General features: G+C 48.8%; 1 protein-coding gene across 7 annotated transcripts; it reads right to left on the bottom strand.

Annotated features, from left to right (window-relative positions):
• Positions 1-16: 16 nt before the first annotated feature.
• ILF3 (interleukin enhancer binding factor 3) lies at positions 17-16,737 on the bottom strand. 7 transcript variants are annotated; one of them, XM_054807897.1, is made up of 20 exons: positions 16,569-16,736; positions 12,501-12,596; positions 12,191-12,417; positions 11,692-11,872; positions 11,272-11,419; positions 9,806-9,897; positions 9,297-9,392; positions 8,895-9,006; positions 8,326-8,423; positions 7,826-7,937; positions 7,586-7,714; positions 7,085-7,284; positions 6,517-6,687; positions 6,206-6,343; positions 5,720-5,896; positions 5,343-5,496; positions 5,128-5,181; positions 1,233-1,598; positions 930-1,052; positions 17-702 (listed from the first exon to the last, which is right to left on the bottom strand). In XM_054807897.1, exons 2-20 carry the CDS (start codon positions 12,501-12,503, stop codon positions 569-571), a joined length of 2,715 nt encoding a protein of 904 aa, XP_054663872.1. In that variant the 5' UTR covers positions 12,504-12,596; positions 16,569-16,736; the 3' UTR covers positions 17-568. The 7 variants fall into 7 exon arrangements, with proteins under 7 accessions (XP_054663872.1, XP_054663871.1, XP_054663873.1 ...); XM_054807896.1 differs by having other exon boundaries at positions 921-1,052; positions 5,343-5,493; XM_054807898.1 differs by having other exon boundaries at positions 5,343-5,493.
• Between the last annotated feature and the right edge of the window lie 336 nt (positions 16,738-17,073).

Here is a 17,073-nt window from a genome sequence, read left to right as displayed (position 1 = left end):
TTGGGAGAGCAGGACATCAAGAGTTTTGTGTTTATTCGTCTACATTCAGCTTACTCCAGATGTACTGCCTGAGGGATTCAGGCATACAAAACCCACTCTTTCCCACTGGTTTTTAAAATAAAATCTTCACTTATAAAACTGAAACACTAAAGCATTAAAATACAGAAAGCTCGTTTAACTCACTTCACAAAAGCATTAACAGATGACATATCCCTTATCTATTTAAAGCCATACTGTGTTCACACTTCCACGTCAATTTTTAAATAGAAAAAGGATACCGAAATTGTATTAACTCAAAAAAAAAAAAAAAAATCCTATTTAGACAAAGTTGTAATGGCAACTAACAAACCATTAAATACAGAGATGCCCAAAATACAGCTAAGTATGGAATTACAGGTACTCAACCATTAGTGACCGGTATCACAAAGAGCACTGCAACATGGAAACGGGGCGGGGGGGTAAGGGGGGGTTTTACGCGTTTACCGTGATGCGATAAAACTGAATATTCAAAGGGTGGGCGAGCACGAGAGGTACCAAAGCTCCGCGCCCGCGGAGGAAGGGGGCGGCTTTATCTGTACTGGTAATTCATGCTGTGGTCGTTTCTGCCGTAGCCGCCTTGGGACGCTTGGTAGGAGCTGGGGGGGCCGCTGTAATTTTGGCCTGAACCGGGGGAGTTGTAGTTGGACTGAGAGGAATATCCACCTGCGGAGGGGGGAGAAGGGAGAGAGGAGCTCGGTTATCATCGCGGAGTGACATAAAATTAAAAAAACCCCAACCCCAACGCGCTGGTTTTGGGCGGAATCAGAGGTTTTACTCCGATCTGGGACCCGTCGCCACACAAGAACGCACGCAGATGTAAAGACGCCGCCCTCGTACGGGGGAAGAAAAAAAAAATACATAGGAAAGTGTCGTATACTGACCTTGCTTACCTTGGTACGAGGACCCTCCGCCCCCAGATCCTCCCCCATAGCCACCGTGCGAGCCGGTGTTGTAGGAGGCACCTCCCGAGTAGTTATTTCCTCCGCCTCCGCGGCCGCTGTTGCCACCATAACCTGGAAGGGAATTTTGTCCTTAGGTTTGCTCTGAATTTCCCCTCTTTTAGTTTAACCCCCCCCCCCATCCCCTCGCTACGGGCCCAACCAGAAGTTATTCCTCCGCGTAAGACGGAGCGTGTATTTCCCAATTATCTAAATTTCACATTTTCCTCCCCGGATAAGCAAACCGGCACTCACTGAATTTGCTCTCGTAGTTGTAATCGGAGCCTCCGCCACCGGGCGAGTTGTAGGAGTTGGAGTAGGAGGAGTAGTTGCCTTGCCCGTGGTTGTAGCCTTTCTGTTTGCCCTGCGGCGGGCCGTAGTTACTGTACTGGTTCTGGTTGTAGGACGACTGCTGCTGACCCTGGTGGGACTGATACCCCGAACCGTAGGAAGGTTTTTGCTGTCCTCCGTGCTGTTGTTTCTTTCCGCCGTGTTTCGGAGGAACCGGCGAGTTGTAGTTATCGCCGCCCTGGTAGTAGGAACCGTAGCCGGAGGAGCCGCCGCCGCCACCGCCGCCGCCGCTCCCCGAGTTGGAGTGGCCGCCGTTGCTGTAGAACTGGCCTAAACAGAGAGAAGAGCGTCAGCCCCAAACCGTGACGGTGGGGGGTTTTTTTTGGGGGGGGAAAAGGGGGTGCAGGCGCGCTCAGCACTGCTTTAAAGGTTACGGCTCGCACCGTGGCGAGATTTTACCCTCGCCGACGCGAGGGTTTAGGAGCGGTTTGCTCTTAGGCTGGTGAAAGGGTTAACAAACTGCACACGAGGCCGAGAGGTGAAACATCTTGTTCTTTTAAGTAGACAGGGAAATTGTGAAATACAATCGACATCGTACCATCGTCCAGTCACCCTGACATCTCGGTGAACGACGCCCAGCCGATTCTCCCGCAGCTTTAATTCCAGCACCACCCCAACGTTTAGGACTAAACTCAGGGCTACGACAGTTTCTTTAATGCACGTTACAATAGCTAACAGTTATTACTTCAACGCTCTACAAAGATTTAAAATCTGGTGCTCAAACTACATTTGAGACAAGTCAGCCATCTACGGCAGCTGATGCTCGGTCTCCGCAGCCAAGAGACACGGTAACGAGGAAGAATCTCGTTCCTGTAATGAGGAATTAACGTCGACATCCATGCGGATCGCTCGAAGGCGGCGAGCCATCCGTCTGGATTTACACAGTGAGCGAGCAGCAACAATCCAACGGAAATTAAGAGGTGCGTGCAGTTTATCCTATCGTGCAGCACAATTAAACTCAAAATTCAGGTACTGCCGCTGGGATCCAAGGTTACCGAAAAACTCTAACGGATCAAAATACTCCAGAGAGCCTGGACGCGGCCAGAGTTAGTCTGAGTTTAATTTTATTTATCAAGAGTATTACAGTCAAGCTCTCTGAGCAATTCTTTTCCTGCCCAATTTCTCCAAGTTGGACTTTGGGGCATCGGGCTCAGTGTGAGAAGGTTTAACTCTACGGTCAGACTCGGCGTATTTGAAACTAAACTTATTTTCCAGGAATAAAAAGCAGTAGAATCTACTTAAAAACCTGCACCAGTGTCCGTAACGGCACGTACGCTCTGGGAACGGAGCTACACCTCTAAAAGAGGGAAAGGTTTGCGAACACCTCCCCTGAAACGGAGGAGAGGTGCGCGAGAATCGAGTTAAAAAGGAGGCGAAGAGTAAAAATCTCGCGCCCTTTGCTTCCGCAAGTCCACGCGAAACTACCAGGACGACTCCTGGCAAGGGCGAATCCCTAAATTCGGTGTGTGCTCGTGTCGTGAAGAGCTGCAGCTCTAAGGCACCTCACTTTTAATTTTTTGATCATTGATAATCAGTTCTTTTCTACTCCCCCTGCACTACAGCAAGACTTTCTAGGCAAGATTCTTTTTTTTTTTTTTTTTTTCTTTTTCCCCCTCTCTTCTGCAGAAGATCACGATTTAGCTGTGCAGAACAGAGGTTCTGTCGTGAATTGTTGTAGCAAAATATTTCTCCGTTGAATGAGAGACCCCTTGCTCCACTGCTTGGATGAAAATCCCCTTCTTTGGTTCAAACGTAGGGACTTTTCTGGAGCGAGAGGTTACGACCGGCACCGTGTAAATTCAAGCTGCAGATGCTGGAAGTCGATCTCTCCCAAATCAATTATTTCCAGAATTTCCATTTTATACCAAGACTTCATATTTAACTATGAAGTTTTGATGCTGTTCCGCATCAGATTAGTTTCGACTTCCCCCAAATCAAAGCTAAGAAGAAAAATATCCAGCACACGAGTAGTTACTCTAACACGTAGTCGCTTAAAAAAAGGGCAGTTTTTCCACCTCCTTCAGGACAGGATCCACTCCCTTGTATAAAAAGTCAAACAGTAGCTTTCTAAAACAAAAAAATTACTACTGTTATTTTAAGTATCCACTAAACACCTTGGATTTTTTTTTTTTTTTTTTAAACCTGGTGCTTCTAGGTTAGAGGTTTTTCAGGGTTTTTTTGGTTTGCTTTTTTGTTTAGCTAGTTTAATTACTGAGTTAACTCAAATGTTGTTGAGCCTCACAAGTTAAAGGAACGCAAGGGCGCAGGCTTTGCAGCTAGAAAACAGTGACAAAATACAAGTTTTTTTTTTAAAAAAATAAAAGTACCGTAGCAAGAATAAAGGACCCAACACTCGGAATTCAGAGACTCGGGTCTCCACTGGCCAATTGCAAAAATTTGCCGCAATTCCTCGATTCCGGTGGAATTTAATTCTCCCGGCGACGCTCGAGGGCGAGGAGCGTTTTTCAGCGCAGCTGCTGAGCCCGCAGCCGCCGGCGCTTTGCCCGTAAAGTGCTTTAGGCCCTTTATGCTTGGCTCAGGAAAGCCCGTTTTCACGTTCACGAACGAATCCATGCATTTTCAGAAGTTACTAACACGTTTACACTAACCCCTAACGCCTGGATATTTATTGTCTCGGGATCGGAAGCGTAATTACAATACCTTGGAAGTACACTAGCTACCAGCCACAATAAGTCACATCCCTCAGCGTTAATCCACCAGCGTGTTACAAAGGATGTAGGATTAAATTTTAGCACACACGATTCCACGTACAAGTCAACATTTCGCATGCTTAAAAAAAAAGCTGGGCTGTGCTATATTCAGAGATGTTGAAAAGTCTTCCCAATATCGAGAGGCGTCTACCCAATTGCTGAGATTTATTAAAAGGCTCAAATTTTGTACAAAACCTGCTGTAAATTAAGACAAAGGTAGATTAAAACGCTTCGGTTTCTTAAAAATAAAGTAATGCTTTCCATAAAAAGCAAAGATGGGCTTTTTGCCTTTACGCTGAACGGAGCTGGCTTGGAAATTTGTGCGAGGCGCACAAAAACATTTCCCGGATAATTGGTTCCCCCTGTTGCGTACATCGATACGACCAAGTTCAAAGGCAAATCACAATAAAAACTGCCACTGTCTTAAGTTCTGCAGGCTAAGAGAGTTTCAGACAAGCTGCGGTGAAAAGCCACTGTTGAGAAACCCAGTGAAGCACAGGGACACAGCACGAACACTTTGGGTTTTGGAGTTCGAGAAAATTGGAGTAAAAAGCTGTTTTTTGTGCAATACTTTTAGATGATCTAGGAAGACCCAAAATCATGATAGCCGTAGCAGTCTGTGAAAAAGTCACCTACAAAAGGGGGAGACAGAGCAGAGAAAAAAAATTAGAATTCTTTTGAAGATGGCAAAATGCGCCACATTTGAAAGTCATGTTTTAGATTTCTCTGCTCCTGTCACCCCCCAATGAAGGCTTCTCCTCAAGACCAATCGCCGTGTATTTTCAGGAAAATCACATTCAAAAGTGTGGCCGATAGCTTCACGTGGCTTAAAGCAGAGAAATTTAAAATATTCACCGTTTTAGAGGAAACGTGAAGTCACCTGGATTCGCGTTTTAACTTTTTAACGAGCACACGAGCCATCTTTCATTACTTCTCATTCCAAAAAAAATTTAAAAAAAAAAAAAAATAGAGAAAAGCCCCTAAATGGGCTTCAGCACAAGCGCATCACCGCACGGTGCAACCCAGTCCGAGTTTCACACCCCCAGCAGATCGACGGGTTTCAAAATTTAAGATGAAAAAACACTTACTATAGCCTGCCGTCGCCGAATTTCCTCCGTAACCATAGCTTCCGTATCCAGCACCTAGATTAGAAGAAAAACATTTCAATAAAAGGAAAAAATAAAAATTGAAGCGCTCAGCCTCACGTTTCCCCATCACGCTACGAGACACGACAAAACGCTAGCGGGGATTAATTCGCCTGCCGGGGTTTTTGATTTGGGGCGCGTTTAGCGACGTCTCTCACCCGCATTCATGTAGCCGCCATGATTGCCGCCGAATCCGCCCCTGCCTCTCCCGCGGCCTCTGATGTTGCCACCTCTTCCGCGACCTCGCATGTTGGGCGGAGGGGGAACTTCGTTGTGCATGGGGCCTCCCATTCCGAAACCCGGGTTGTGCTGCTGAGGGATGAGAGGCAGAGCCGTTAAGGTAAGCGTCACCTCCGGAAAACAAGAGGTTGTTTTCTGTAAAACTCGACGGTATTTCTGCTTTCTTAGTCGGATCCTCATTTCTCTCTGCACGTTAAGTGATTTCCCCCTCCCAAAAAGAGATTAAAACCGTAGAGCGGGAGACAACGGTACCGCAGATGGCACCACAAAGCCGTCGAATTGGGAATTTACTTACTTTTACTGCAAACTTGGGTCCTCCCCTAGCCGGCACAGGGGCTCTCTTCTTCTTGTTTTGCTCAATGGCAACAGGAGCATCTGGAAACAACTTCTCGAGCGCGGCCAGAGCGGCGTAGGCTTTTGCCACCTTTTTATTTGAACCAGCTCCTTGGAATTTCTGCCCATCAACTTCCACCTGCGAAAGGGATGAAATCATTGAGCGGAAGCGGAAAGGGCAGGAGCAGAAGCTGCCGCTTGGTAAAATTAAGCATTTTTTTTATGGTGCCCGCAGACAATTCCAGAAGTTGGAAGTATTAAAGTCGAGTTGGACGAGGCTTTGAGCAACCCGATCTAGTGAAAGCATCCCTGCCCACTAAAGGATCTTTAAAAGTCCCTTCCAACCCAAACCATTCTGTGATTTTAGGATTTTAAATTCTCACTAAGGCTGCAAAATTACAGATAGCCGGCCTTGGGACAAAGGCGCAGAGAGTAGAAGCCGCCTCACCTCCATGACAAAGCGCTTGTCGTGGCTGCCGCCTGTTTCCGATATCAGTTCGTATTTCAGCCCGCGCCTTTTCTCGTTCAGCTCCATCACCGGGTTCTTGCCGTGCTTCGTCAGAATTGGTCCCTGTTGTTTCACATTCTGGAAGTAGAGAAGCGGTGATGAAAAACCCTAAAGGACTTCAAGTTGCTTCCAGAACACATACTTTGGGAAATACCTTAAAGAGGACGAGCTTGGCATAAGTTTGCCTGATGGTTTTAACTCTTAAATTAAGAATCGGAGTGGCCCAACTCCCCCTTTTCAACCACGCTCACCTCGGGGGTCTGATCTGAGGGAGGAGAAGCAGCAGTGGGCGTCGAGACAGTTTCTACTACAGGAGGAGGAGCGACGACGACTGGCTTCTGTTCCGTTTCCTCTGCCGATTCGTCTCCTTTCCCAGATTCTTTGCCTTCTACTCCCGTGGGTAAACCCATATCTTGCAACACCTAGGGTAAGGAGAGTCGGAGAGGAGGTTACTGAACTGCGCATAGCTCAAAGAGCCTCTGGCTCTCACGTGCCCTACCCACTTTGGGGTAAACACTCGAGAAGACTGCTCAAGAATCCTTTTATTAACTCCGTTCAAGTGCTAGGCATTCCCCAGATCCCACAGGCACTTCAGGACCTGGGAAGTACAAAGTCCTCTGCCCTGAGACTTCATTGTCTCGGCGTTTTAACTTCTGCCCTGTCTGTCCTGAAGGGTTTAGGACGTTTTTCACAGGCGGTTGTCACCGTGGCTTTCATCACCAGCAATCCGCTTGCCCTTTTCAACTTGGAGAGGTCAGCAATCAAACTGCCTCTTAACGAGAGCCCTCCAGCAGGAATTTACATTAAGAAGGCTCTTACCTTCACCGCCACGTGCAATTTGGCCGTCTTTTTGGAAGGTCCCGATGCCTCAAACGTGCTGCCATCGATTTCCACAGACATTGTAAAGATAGGAGCGTGAACGGGGCCGGTCTGAGAGACGAGTTTGTACTGGAGCCCGGGTTTGAGCTGGTTCAGTTTCATCAGTGCATTCATGGCCTGGGGAGGTTCGAGTTTTTCCTCTGGGGGGTAAAAAAAAAAAAAAAAAAAGAAAAAAGAAAAAAGGAGTTTGCAGATGTTTGTCATCTCTTTCAAAGAAGCATAACTGATTTCAGAAAAGTTCTGATCTGTGCTTTCTTCTTTGCGAGCGTTTAAGTTATGCCCAGTACAAAGTTTACAGTATTAAGCTTTTTTAAAAAAACCTCACATGCCCCGTAACTCCTATTTACGGCATCACCCAAGCCCAAACCCTTGCAGAGTTCTTCCGCAGCCTGCCCCCCGCCTCAGCCCGAGAACAGCTCTCGGGTAGCCGTTTGTACCTACCTCTTGTTAACTCAATACCTTTTTTCTGAATCTTCTTTTTCTTTTTGCTGGGAGATTTCTCCTCTCCGTCCTCCTCCATTGGACGCTTCATTGGGGTGACAGCGTACGTTGTACTGGGAGGAATCTGGACTATAACAACCGTAACAAAAAAAAATTAAGTATTCCAGTTTCCACGGCACCAAAAGCCTTGGAAATGTGATTTTGGGTTTGGTTTTTTGCCCCCCCGCCCCGAGTACCTACCAGTATAGTCAACAGGGTTTTCATTCTTTGGTTTCTTGGGCATTTTGGAAGGGAGGGGATCCATCCCCAAGACTTTGTGAAGCTGGCCAAAAGCAGCAAGTCTCAGAGCATGCTAGAAAGATTAAACATGTGTTACTGGGACGCGCAGGCGGCTCCACCACTCTCTGTTCCCTGCACAGTTTCAGACAGGAACATTCTACCCACCCCTACACAGAAATCCTCATCGGTTTAAATAGGACTCTCTGAATTTTTTGAAGTTCAACCCAAAATACGGGTCACGGTAGCAAGTCGCTATTTAAAACCTGATACTTTGCTTCTGGTTGGCCAAGCTACAAATTCCTTATTGGTGTGGGACCCATTTGTATTTCTTTTACTTGACTAGATATTAAAAAAGTTAACACCGACCTCCGTGAGGTTACTATACTACCATTAACCAATATGGAAGTTCAGAGTCAGTTGAACTGATTAAGTTTTCGTAACATCTGTAGTCAAAACTATACCTGAGCACTCTGTGTGATATCTTCCCTTTGTTGTCTGTCTAGATGCCCAATAGCATCAGTGGCTTCTTTTTCACAAGGATCATAAATACCAGAACCATCTGAAGGCAGGAAACAAGGAAGATATGCAGAGAATTATCCTGGTGTTTTCTAAAGAAACTAAACTAAGTATTCCCTTGGCATCAATCAACACTCATCTCTCGAAGAACACGGACCGACACGATCCATCCAATGTCCAACATTCTGAAACTCGTCCGGGCTATTTTACACGGACAATTAGCGGTGGAGCTGGTCACGACCACTCAGGGAACCAATTTTACGCTTGTAGAAACTGGTACCTCTCTCTACGGGGGTTTAACGTCATGGGTCCGTAGCTCTGAACACACGTGCCCTAAGTCACAGCAAGGTACTGGAGTACCCGGGTACGCCAGGGGCTTTCTGAGCTCCGAATCTAGGCTGCCCGCACGTATAGCAAGGGATTTCTCAAACGCTAAGGTAACCGCGCCTCGAAGCTTCAACCGCGTTTTCATTTCAGCTTCGCTTTGAAATGTAAATGCAGAGAACCACCTAACCTGGCATAACGATTCCCGAGGCGAGGCATTCAAGAACTCTCCTCAGCGCCTCGCCAGCGCCCATGGGTCTGTTAGCAGTTCCGATAGATTTCTCACACAGCAGCTCTAGAGGCTGAAAGACAGTTGGGAAGAGTGAGAGAAGCAAAGGCAGGCGCTTGGGCCGCAATTACGGCTAGAAGCTGCTTCAAATTCGCAAACAATTAAGCGATTTACACTGTAGAAATTGTTAATCGATAAGACGCTTCACACCACAGACACTTCATAGGCATCTTAAAGGCGGAAACTCTGTTTGGGCTATATACGTCTCTCACGGAAGGTGCGCAAACTGAAGAGAGCTGAACACCAGCTTGGAGAAGTGGTACCAAAACCCCTCCCGAAAATGAAAGAAAATAGGCAAATTACCCATCCTCTCAGCGGTGCCCAAGTAGGAACCCGAGTACACAGATCTCGCAGCACTCGGATCACTATGACGCACGACTTCAGCCCGTTAGCCCTGGCCTAGAATAAGAAACAAAAGCAGACACGCATTCAATAAAAACACCAAAACTGCTCATTCGCAGACAAGTCATTTTTGCGGTGCTACTTTGCCAAGGGTAAACAGTATTTCGCGTTACCATTTTAGAACTGATAACAATAACTGTAGTGTACAAAGGCAACATTACTCTTAACACAAAGCAGCAGCTATGCATCTACTCTTTAAAAAAGGTTCCTTCCGAATGTTTAATTCGCTTAAGTGCTTCTTTAGCAACTGTACCGTTGACAGACGCTAAGTTCAGCACGTCTAACTATCATCCGACGTTAAATATTTTAAATACCAAAAAAACCAAAAAATAAATAAAAAAAAAATAGTTAGCCCCTTAATAGTTTACAAATTTTCTACTTAAAGACAAATATAAGAACAAAATGCAAACCTGGAACCACTTGGCGTGTCGCAGTGACGCCAAGGCAGCAAGGCATTTCTGCCTGTCCAGAACGTCCGGGGAGTCGTTGACTGATAGCGTTTCTATTCGTGGATGGAATAAGAAGACAAGGCACAGTTTGACCAAGGGGGTTCTGTCAGGCGGAGAGGGGATGAGGCAGCTTCCTAACGGGCAGCTGAGGCTCCCAAAAGATCCTGATCTAGATCCTGTACCTGGAAGGATGGTCTGCAGTGCGCTCGCCTAACGGCCTTGCTTAGAAATTAAAACTGCAGAGAAGGGGGTGGGGGGGAAGTTTAATTAACAGGGATGGACTGAGATCTGTTCTGCGATGGGGCGTGAGGCTTGATGGGAGAGGACAGGAATCCTTTACGGCTCAAGTGAAGTGGGAGCGTACGAGGCCGGTAATAGGTAACAAAGGGAAATTTAAAATAAACCCCCACTCTGCGTTCAGAGCACAGCTTTAGTGGAGGAGCAGGGGGGGGAAAGCTTTGCGAGGATCAAGGGAACCCCCTCCGCCCATAAGGCTTGACTGCCCTGGCCCCAACCCGTGACAGAGAGCGTCCTGTTGGTCAAAGGTCCAGCGTCCCTAAAATTGACAAACTAGAAGGCTTGGTAGACGAGGTCAGATATCAAAACCATAGACAGTCAATAGAGCACAAAGATATTTCTCAGTCTGTGCTGCAGCAAAATTGAAGATATGGTTTGAAAAAGCTCAAAGTTTCTCAAGATCAGGGTTTTAGATAAGGCTAGTGCACAGAGCGAGCGTTTGAAACCCAATTTGACAGCGCCATGGCTACGATACGGAACCCATCGTAGCGAAGCAGCTCAAGCGCAAAAAAAAACCAACCACCAACCAAAATGCCTGTGAGTTCTTATTCCAAATGGAATTTGAGAGCGAATGGAGAAGCTAACTTTATCCAAAACTCTGCATCGCTTTCTGGAATTGTGAATTCAGCTGATGAAACAGCCAATCGAGGAGACCCAGAGCACCTATCATTCTTGCTGCAACACAAACTGCGTGGAACATCCAATTTCATGTACATGCAAGTCATTTAACGAGAAGCCTTCGAGATTTTTTTTTTTTTTTTAAAATGTATCTGGTTCATGTTTTTATGTCACTGTGCAGGCCACTGACATGGCTAGGTACAAAACAAGATTAATACAACAAGATGACGTATTAGTGAACTAAAGGCTCAAGTACAAAAAAAAAAAAAAAAAGGATAAAAAAAATAGAGCAAAATCCCATCTGAAAGGTGCTACTCAGTTTCGGAAGCTCAGTCTGAATAAACCGGAACTGTGATCTCATGAGGTTGGTGTTCGCTTATGGAATTTTGAATTTACACCAAAAATAATTGTCGCAGCTTCGGCTGAAACTGAAGAGCACGCTTTAACAGTGAATTAGCAACGGAAATGTACGGGTTTCCAACCAACTGTTGGCTGTTTTCAGTCCTCCATACCTCCAGCTAACTGTTTTTCCATTTCTTCTCTGACTACGGGCGACGTCAAGTGGATGGTCAGTGTCAACGGCGGCTCTTTCGTGTTCTTAATTACAATCGCAGCATCGCCAACCGACTGGATTATTTCATATTTGTCTTCGGTAATAGCCTGCGATATAATTTTACTGCTCAGTAAAAGTCTAATTTGTTTCCGAGCCATTTGCAACATCCTTTCCCAACAAAATCAAGGCCTATAAACAAAACTTCAGGTAAGAAAGAGAAGTTCATTTAACAAGAATAATGCTACACGTCTATGAAAATTACTTTTCCAAGACAGAAAAAAGGCTATCAAAACCAAGCGTCATCGGCATCTTTTTAACCATTTACTTATTTCGCTTGTTCCGTAACAAGCGCAGACGAGCATCGAAAGGTTTTACTCACAGCAAGCTGTACTCCCAGATTGTCAGCTACTTTCTCCAGGAGATCTGTGGTGGGTTTGTCTTTGCACAAAAGAACTAGCTCAAGATCCAAGTCCCCCTTCAGTAACAGGCCTTTTGCCACAAGCCCTACACGCATCACTCCACGCAGGGTCCTCGTCAACTGCTCCGTGGCCTTCTGATCCCTGCAAAATATACAGGCCACAATCGCAACGGCTTCGAAACGAGAAGAATCAACCGCAGCCGGGGAAGCACCACCGCTCAACCCAAGCTAAGGGATAGATCTGCAGAGATTAAGCACACAACTCTCCCGCTGGAGGATTTACCACACCTGCACGGGAAGAGTTGCTTCAGCCCCGGGTTAGTTAATTCCTCTTAATCCCACAGCCCAGGAAAACAACTTTTCCAACTCCAGCGAGCGGATTTTTACTAATCGAAGCTAAGACGGTGCTATTACTTCCAACGGCAGCCCTTACGGGCACGAGTTCGGTGATGTTCCTTACCCTCCTTCCTTGTTTTCCTCTTCGGCTGCCGTCTCCATGGACTCTGTTTCTGGCTGTTCCCCGCTGACTTTTTCCTGCTCGTCGATCCAGTCGGACACAGCTTTGAGCGCCCGCTCCGTGTGGGACACCATATTCTGAACCGCCTCCAGCTCCTCCTGCGTCGGGTAAACGGCCGAGTGCTTGGCCATCACGTGGCGGTCGTCGTTCACAAAAATACGCATTGGTCGCTGAAAAGGGATTTTGAGACAATTTTAGCCAGAGGCAACACACAGGTATTTATCTTGCGAGTCCAAAACCTCCCGCTCCTTACCATTTTTGCTTTTAAATGGCCCTCCACGCGTTCAAAATGGGCTTATTTAGATTCTTCCACTAAAAAGACTGTACCGGTACCACACTTTTCTGTAATCTGAAAAGAACAGAGAAGCAGTTAGCAACGCTGGCAGGTTGGTCTGTCCCCACAGCCTGCTTGCTGAGCGTATGCAGGAACAGAGATAACCGGCATCGATAATTGGAAGCAGTAACAGAAATCAGAAGTACGCGAACTCATTCACAAAAGCCAGGTTTTCTGCTCCCAATGATTCTGAAGACCTGAACAGCGCGCACGATAACGATTACAGCCAGGTTTGTCACACACCCCTCACCCCAAACTGCACGGACTGCCTTCTTTGGGAGCATTAACCCCCCGGTTTTTACCTGCCCAGCAGTTTAACGAGCACCATGCGCTCGTTTACCATCATTTATCGAGCACACGGCGCGAGGTAAATGCTTTGAACCATCCCCTCGTACGATTTCCCCCAAAGACAACTGAGGAGCTTGAGCTGCACCCAACTGCTTGATTTTCCCTCCTGCTTCTCGTTCGTGGCCATAAGTATATTATTTTGGCTCCTTATTCCCGTGAGGATTTCCCATTAAAATTGAGTTTTTCCAAAGCTCCCACTCGTATTTCTGAAACGAAGCACGCCGATGGTAAAGCGCTCCCCGATACAAGCCAGAGCAGCCTGCGCTGGGAGAATTAATGGTCTGTAAACTAATATAATTCAACGAGGTAAAGAACCAGGTTGCCTTCGTCCGGTTGCCAAGCGAGGAGATAGCTTTCATTCATGCTACTCCAACGCAACTATTTGTAAAGCTCTCTTTGCCATATCCTGCTTTTCACCCCAAATTCATTTTATGGCCCCAAAGTAAATGAGCCTGCTTCTAATTAGGATCAATACGAGCCAAGCTCAGTAACTGCATCGACTCTCTTCACTTACTTTATCAGGAGGAAACAGTATAAACTTACAGCAGGAAATTTGCTTTTGAAGCAAGCGCTCACAAGTTCTAAAATTCAACAGATTAAGCCAAAATTACAACAGCTTGTTTCCGAACAAGAAGCCGTTTTCGAAGGGGATTAACTCACCCTGATAGCCCGGGCCCCCGCCGAGGCAATGAACTGCTTTTGTTAAAATTCAAGCACTTTGCTCCTCCGTTTTAGCCAAGGGGCCTTTGAGCAGAGGAACATTTCTGTCCTGCCGAATCAGCAGTTGCTCGATTCACGGTCGTTAATTTGAGCAAACATCTTTAATAAAACTCTTAACTCTAACCCAAACCACACAGAGGCAGTCCCAGTCCTGCAAACACCTTGATGTTTCATGCTAACTCCAAGAACGGTTAAACGCCATCTAAAAGCATTTGCGCGAGTGAGGCAAGGGAAGAGCCTCGGCACCTGAAGATGATGGAGATGAAGGTCATCGTCATCTGCCAGCTGTTTGACTTCATTTTACAATCAAGCGCACATCAAAACCACCTCATAACTAAGGCTTTCAAAAACGCCGCTGGAGAAAGTCAATCACACCTCGATTATTTCGGCGCTCGTGACCAAATCCCACTTCGCTGTGAGTCCTTCCGTTTTGAGCGAGTTTCACTCGAAATGAAACCGGACTGAAGCCCGCTTTTGCTTTTTTCCACTGGAACCTTCCTCAAGTCAGCCTGTTCCCAGGCTAGCTCGTTATCACCAGGTCCGGCTCGCAAACCCAACGCTTTACTCTCTACACTTTACAGACGACACAAACCATGAGTAAACCCAACCGATCTTAAGTACAAATTATCCAAGATACTGGAATAATAATAATAACAAAGAACAAATAATTAACTGCCCAAACACTTAGTTCTTTACTAGAGCAATGCCACTGTAATTCTGTGATCTGTGCTAAAACAACACAAAGGGCCTGGGCAGAAATCAGGACCCCGCTGCACTACTTGTTCTACGACGGAGCTGAAGAATTTTCTAGGATAAAAATCAGGAAAACTCATTTCCTCGAGTCGCCGCCGCTGTACGGACTGGGTAGTCTACAGCAGAGAAACACCTCTGATTCCAATCCTGCAAATATTTACGCACAGGGCAACTTTGGTATCGTTACAAATCTGGATCTAATTGTAATTAAACCCAGATGTTAGCGCCCACTGAGTGGGGACAATTCTTCCAAAGCTACCTGCAAGAACCCACGAGGGATCTCCTCGTGTTTGCGGGCGTCAGCCTCCCAACACACCCCTTTGGATCGGACCCCGAAGAACTCGTACGCTCCGTACGCAGTTATTTTTCTCAAAACTCCCTTAATTTCCTCCAAGCAAGGTAAGAAATTAGTTGAAACCCAACCTAGTGAAGCGTGGCAGCTGTTTCCACAGTCAGAAAACCCTACAACAGCCCCGTTTCCTGAGACTCCTAAAGACGGACGTTAGCGCTCTTCTTGAAATCACTGATGTTCGTTTTCTAGTGAGAACCCAGGAGCTGATGCTGCAGCATCACCGGATTCAAGCCTCTTGGGGAAAAGAACCACAGAATAAGTTAAAAAAACACAAACACGCTCAAGAACACGCAATTCCTGCGTTGCTCTCGACGCTGATCATCATTAAAATTTGAGATAAAGGAGAAACTTTGAAATTCCCCCCTTGTTTTAAGCCTCACCTGCTCTGCTCTCCCCCTCCTACGATTTCCACTACTAGCTTGATTTTACCAACAAACTTTCCACTCGATTCGAGTCTTTTGACGGGAGGAGGGAAGGGGGGATGGATGAGAAAGCGATCAACAATGCAAAAAGGTTGAAAACTCTTCCCTAGATCAGGGGAAAGTTTAACACGCGTTAAGCGGCGCACTTCGTTTTAGAAAGCTTCTATGTTTGAACTGATAACTAGTCATTTTTAATGTGTGTTTTTAGCCCATTGTACCTGAACAGGATGACTGAAGGAGCGCAAAGCCTTAATGCCTTGCTTTTGTTTGCGCAAAGCTCTTCCAGGTCTAAGGACACCGACATCGGCTGTTCCCCAGCACAAGGCTACCTGGCTGACAGAGGTGACGGCAAACAAAAGGCAGCGACAGGCAGGGAGGTTTTATTTGGGTTTTTTCTTCCTCTCTGAACCATCCAGAGCGGCTACAAATAAGGGGCTGGATGAGAACAAGGGGAATTTCGAGGAAGTGATAGGGAACCTGGATAAACCCCCACACCACCACCCCCGAGAGGGAAGTTTAGGACAGGAGAGCGCGGCCCCGGCCCTGAGGGGAAGAGATGGGCATTTAAATCACACCAAAGGGGATGTTTCCCCCTCCCGTGTCCCCCCACCCACGCACACCCCCCCCTCTTCCCACCACCGTGAGAAGCCGGCGGGCCCCGGGGAGCTGCCGCGGGCTGGGGGTCAGGAATAAACCCGGGAAACACACACACACACACACACACCCCCCCACAGCACCGAGCTCTCCGCCACGGGCAGCACCGCCCGTCCCCACGCGTGTGCGCGGGGAACCGACCGCCACGGGTGTGCGTGGAAAGGGGCAGGCGGGCCACTGCCGCCATTTGCAAGCGCGGCGAGAACAAAGCGGCGGCGGCGGGAAAGGGGGGGGGGAAGCACGGCGCGACCCCCCCCCCCCCCCAAGGCGCACCGCGACCCCCCCACACACACCGTGAGGGGCGGCTATTGGGGGGGGGGTGTGCGAGGGGGGCTGAGGGGGGAAAGGTGGCGCAGCCCCCCCCCTCCCTCCCCAACTGCCGAGGCCCCCCCCAGCTCTCCCCTCACTCACCCCCGGCCCAACGGCCGCCCGCCGCCATTTTGTCTCCACAGCACAATGGGCCGAGAAGGAGGGAGGGAGGGAGGGAAGGAGGGGAAGGGGGCCGGGTTACCGGCCCGCGGCCCGCCGCCGCCACCACCACCACCACACCACACCACCACCCCCCTCCTCCGCCTCTCCTCTCTTCCCCCACACGGGCCTACCCGCCCTCCTCCGCGGCCCGTCCGCCCGGCACCGCCCCCCGGCCCGCCTCGGCGCCGGGTTCCCCCGTCAGCCCCGGGGCGGGGAAGGAAGGGGGGTGGTGGGGGGAAGAGGTTGGGAAGGCAGCGCGGTTCCTACCGGGGAAAGGAGCGGAGGGACCCGCTGCTGCTGCTGCTGCTGCTGCTGCTGCTCCTCGGTTGGCGGCGGGGCCCGGGCCTGGGCCTGGCCGCGGTGCGGGGCGCGGCGCGCGGTGCGGCGGGGCGCGAGACTGCAGCGCGGGGGGCGGAGCCGCCGCCGGCGGGGGGCGCGCGGCTGTGCGCGAGGGGGGGGGGGGGGGGGGGCGTGTGTGTGTGTGTGTGTGTGTGTGAAGGGGGGGGGGGAGGCACCACACACACACACACACACACACACACGCGGAGTCACGTGGAGCGCGGCGCTGGGAGCCAATGGGCGAGGCCGGCGGGAGGGTGACGTAGCGGGAGGGCCGTGCGGTGGGAGGGGCTGCGCAGGCGCGGGAAGGGAGTGGCTGGCGGAGGGGGCGGGGCGGGGGAGCGGTGTCCGCGGGGGGCGGGGAGGAAGGGGAGCACAGCGGCCTGAGGGGGCCTGAGGGGACCAGCAGCCTGTGGGAGCCGGGGGCCTGAGG

Source organism: Grus americana, chromosome 33 (assembly GCF_028858705.1).
Source record: "Grus americana isolate bGruAme1 chromosome 33, bGruAme1.mat, whole genome shotgun sequence".
In the NCBI taxonomy this organism is placed as follows: Eukaryota; Metazoa; Chordata; class Aves; order Gruiformes; family Gruidae; genus Grus; species Grus americana.
This window is presented reverse-complemented; position numbering and strand designations above follow the sequence as displayed.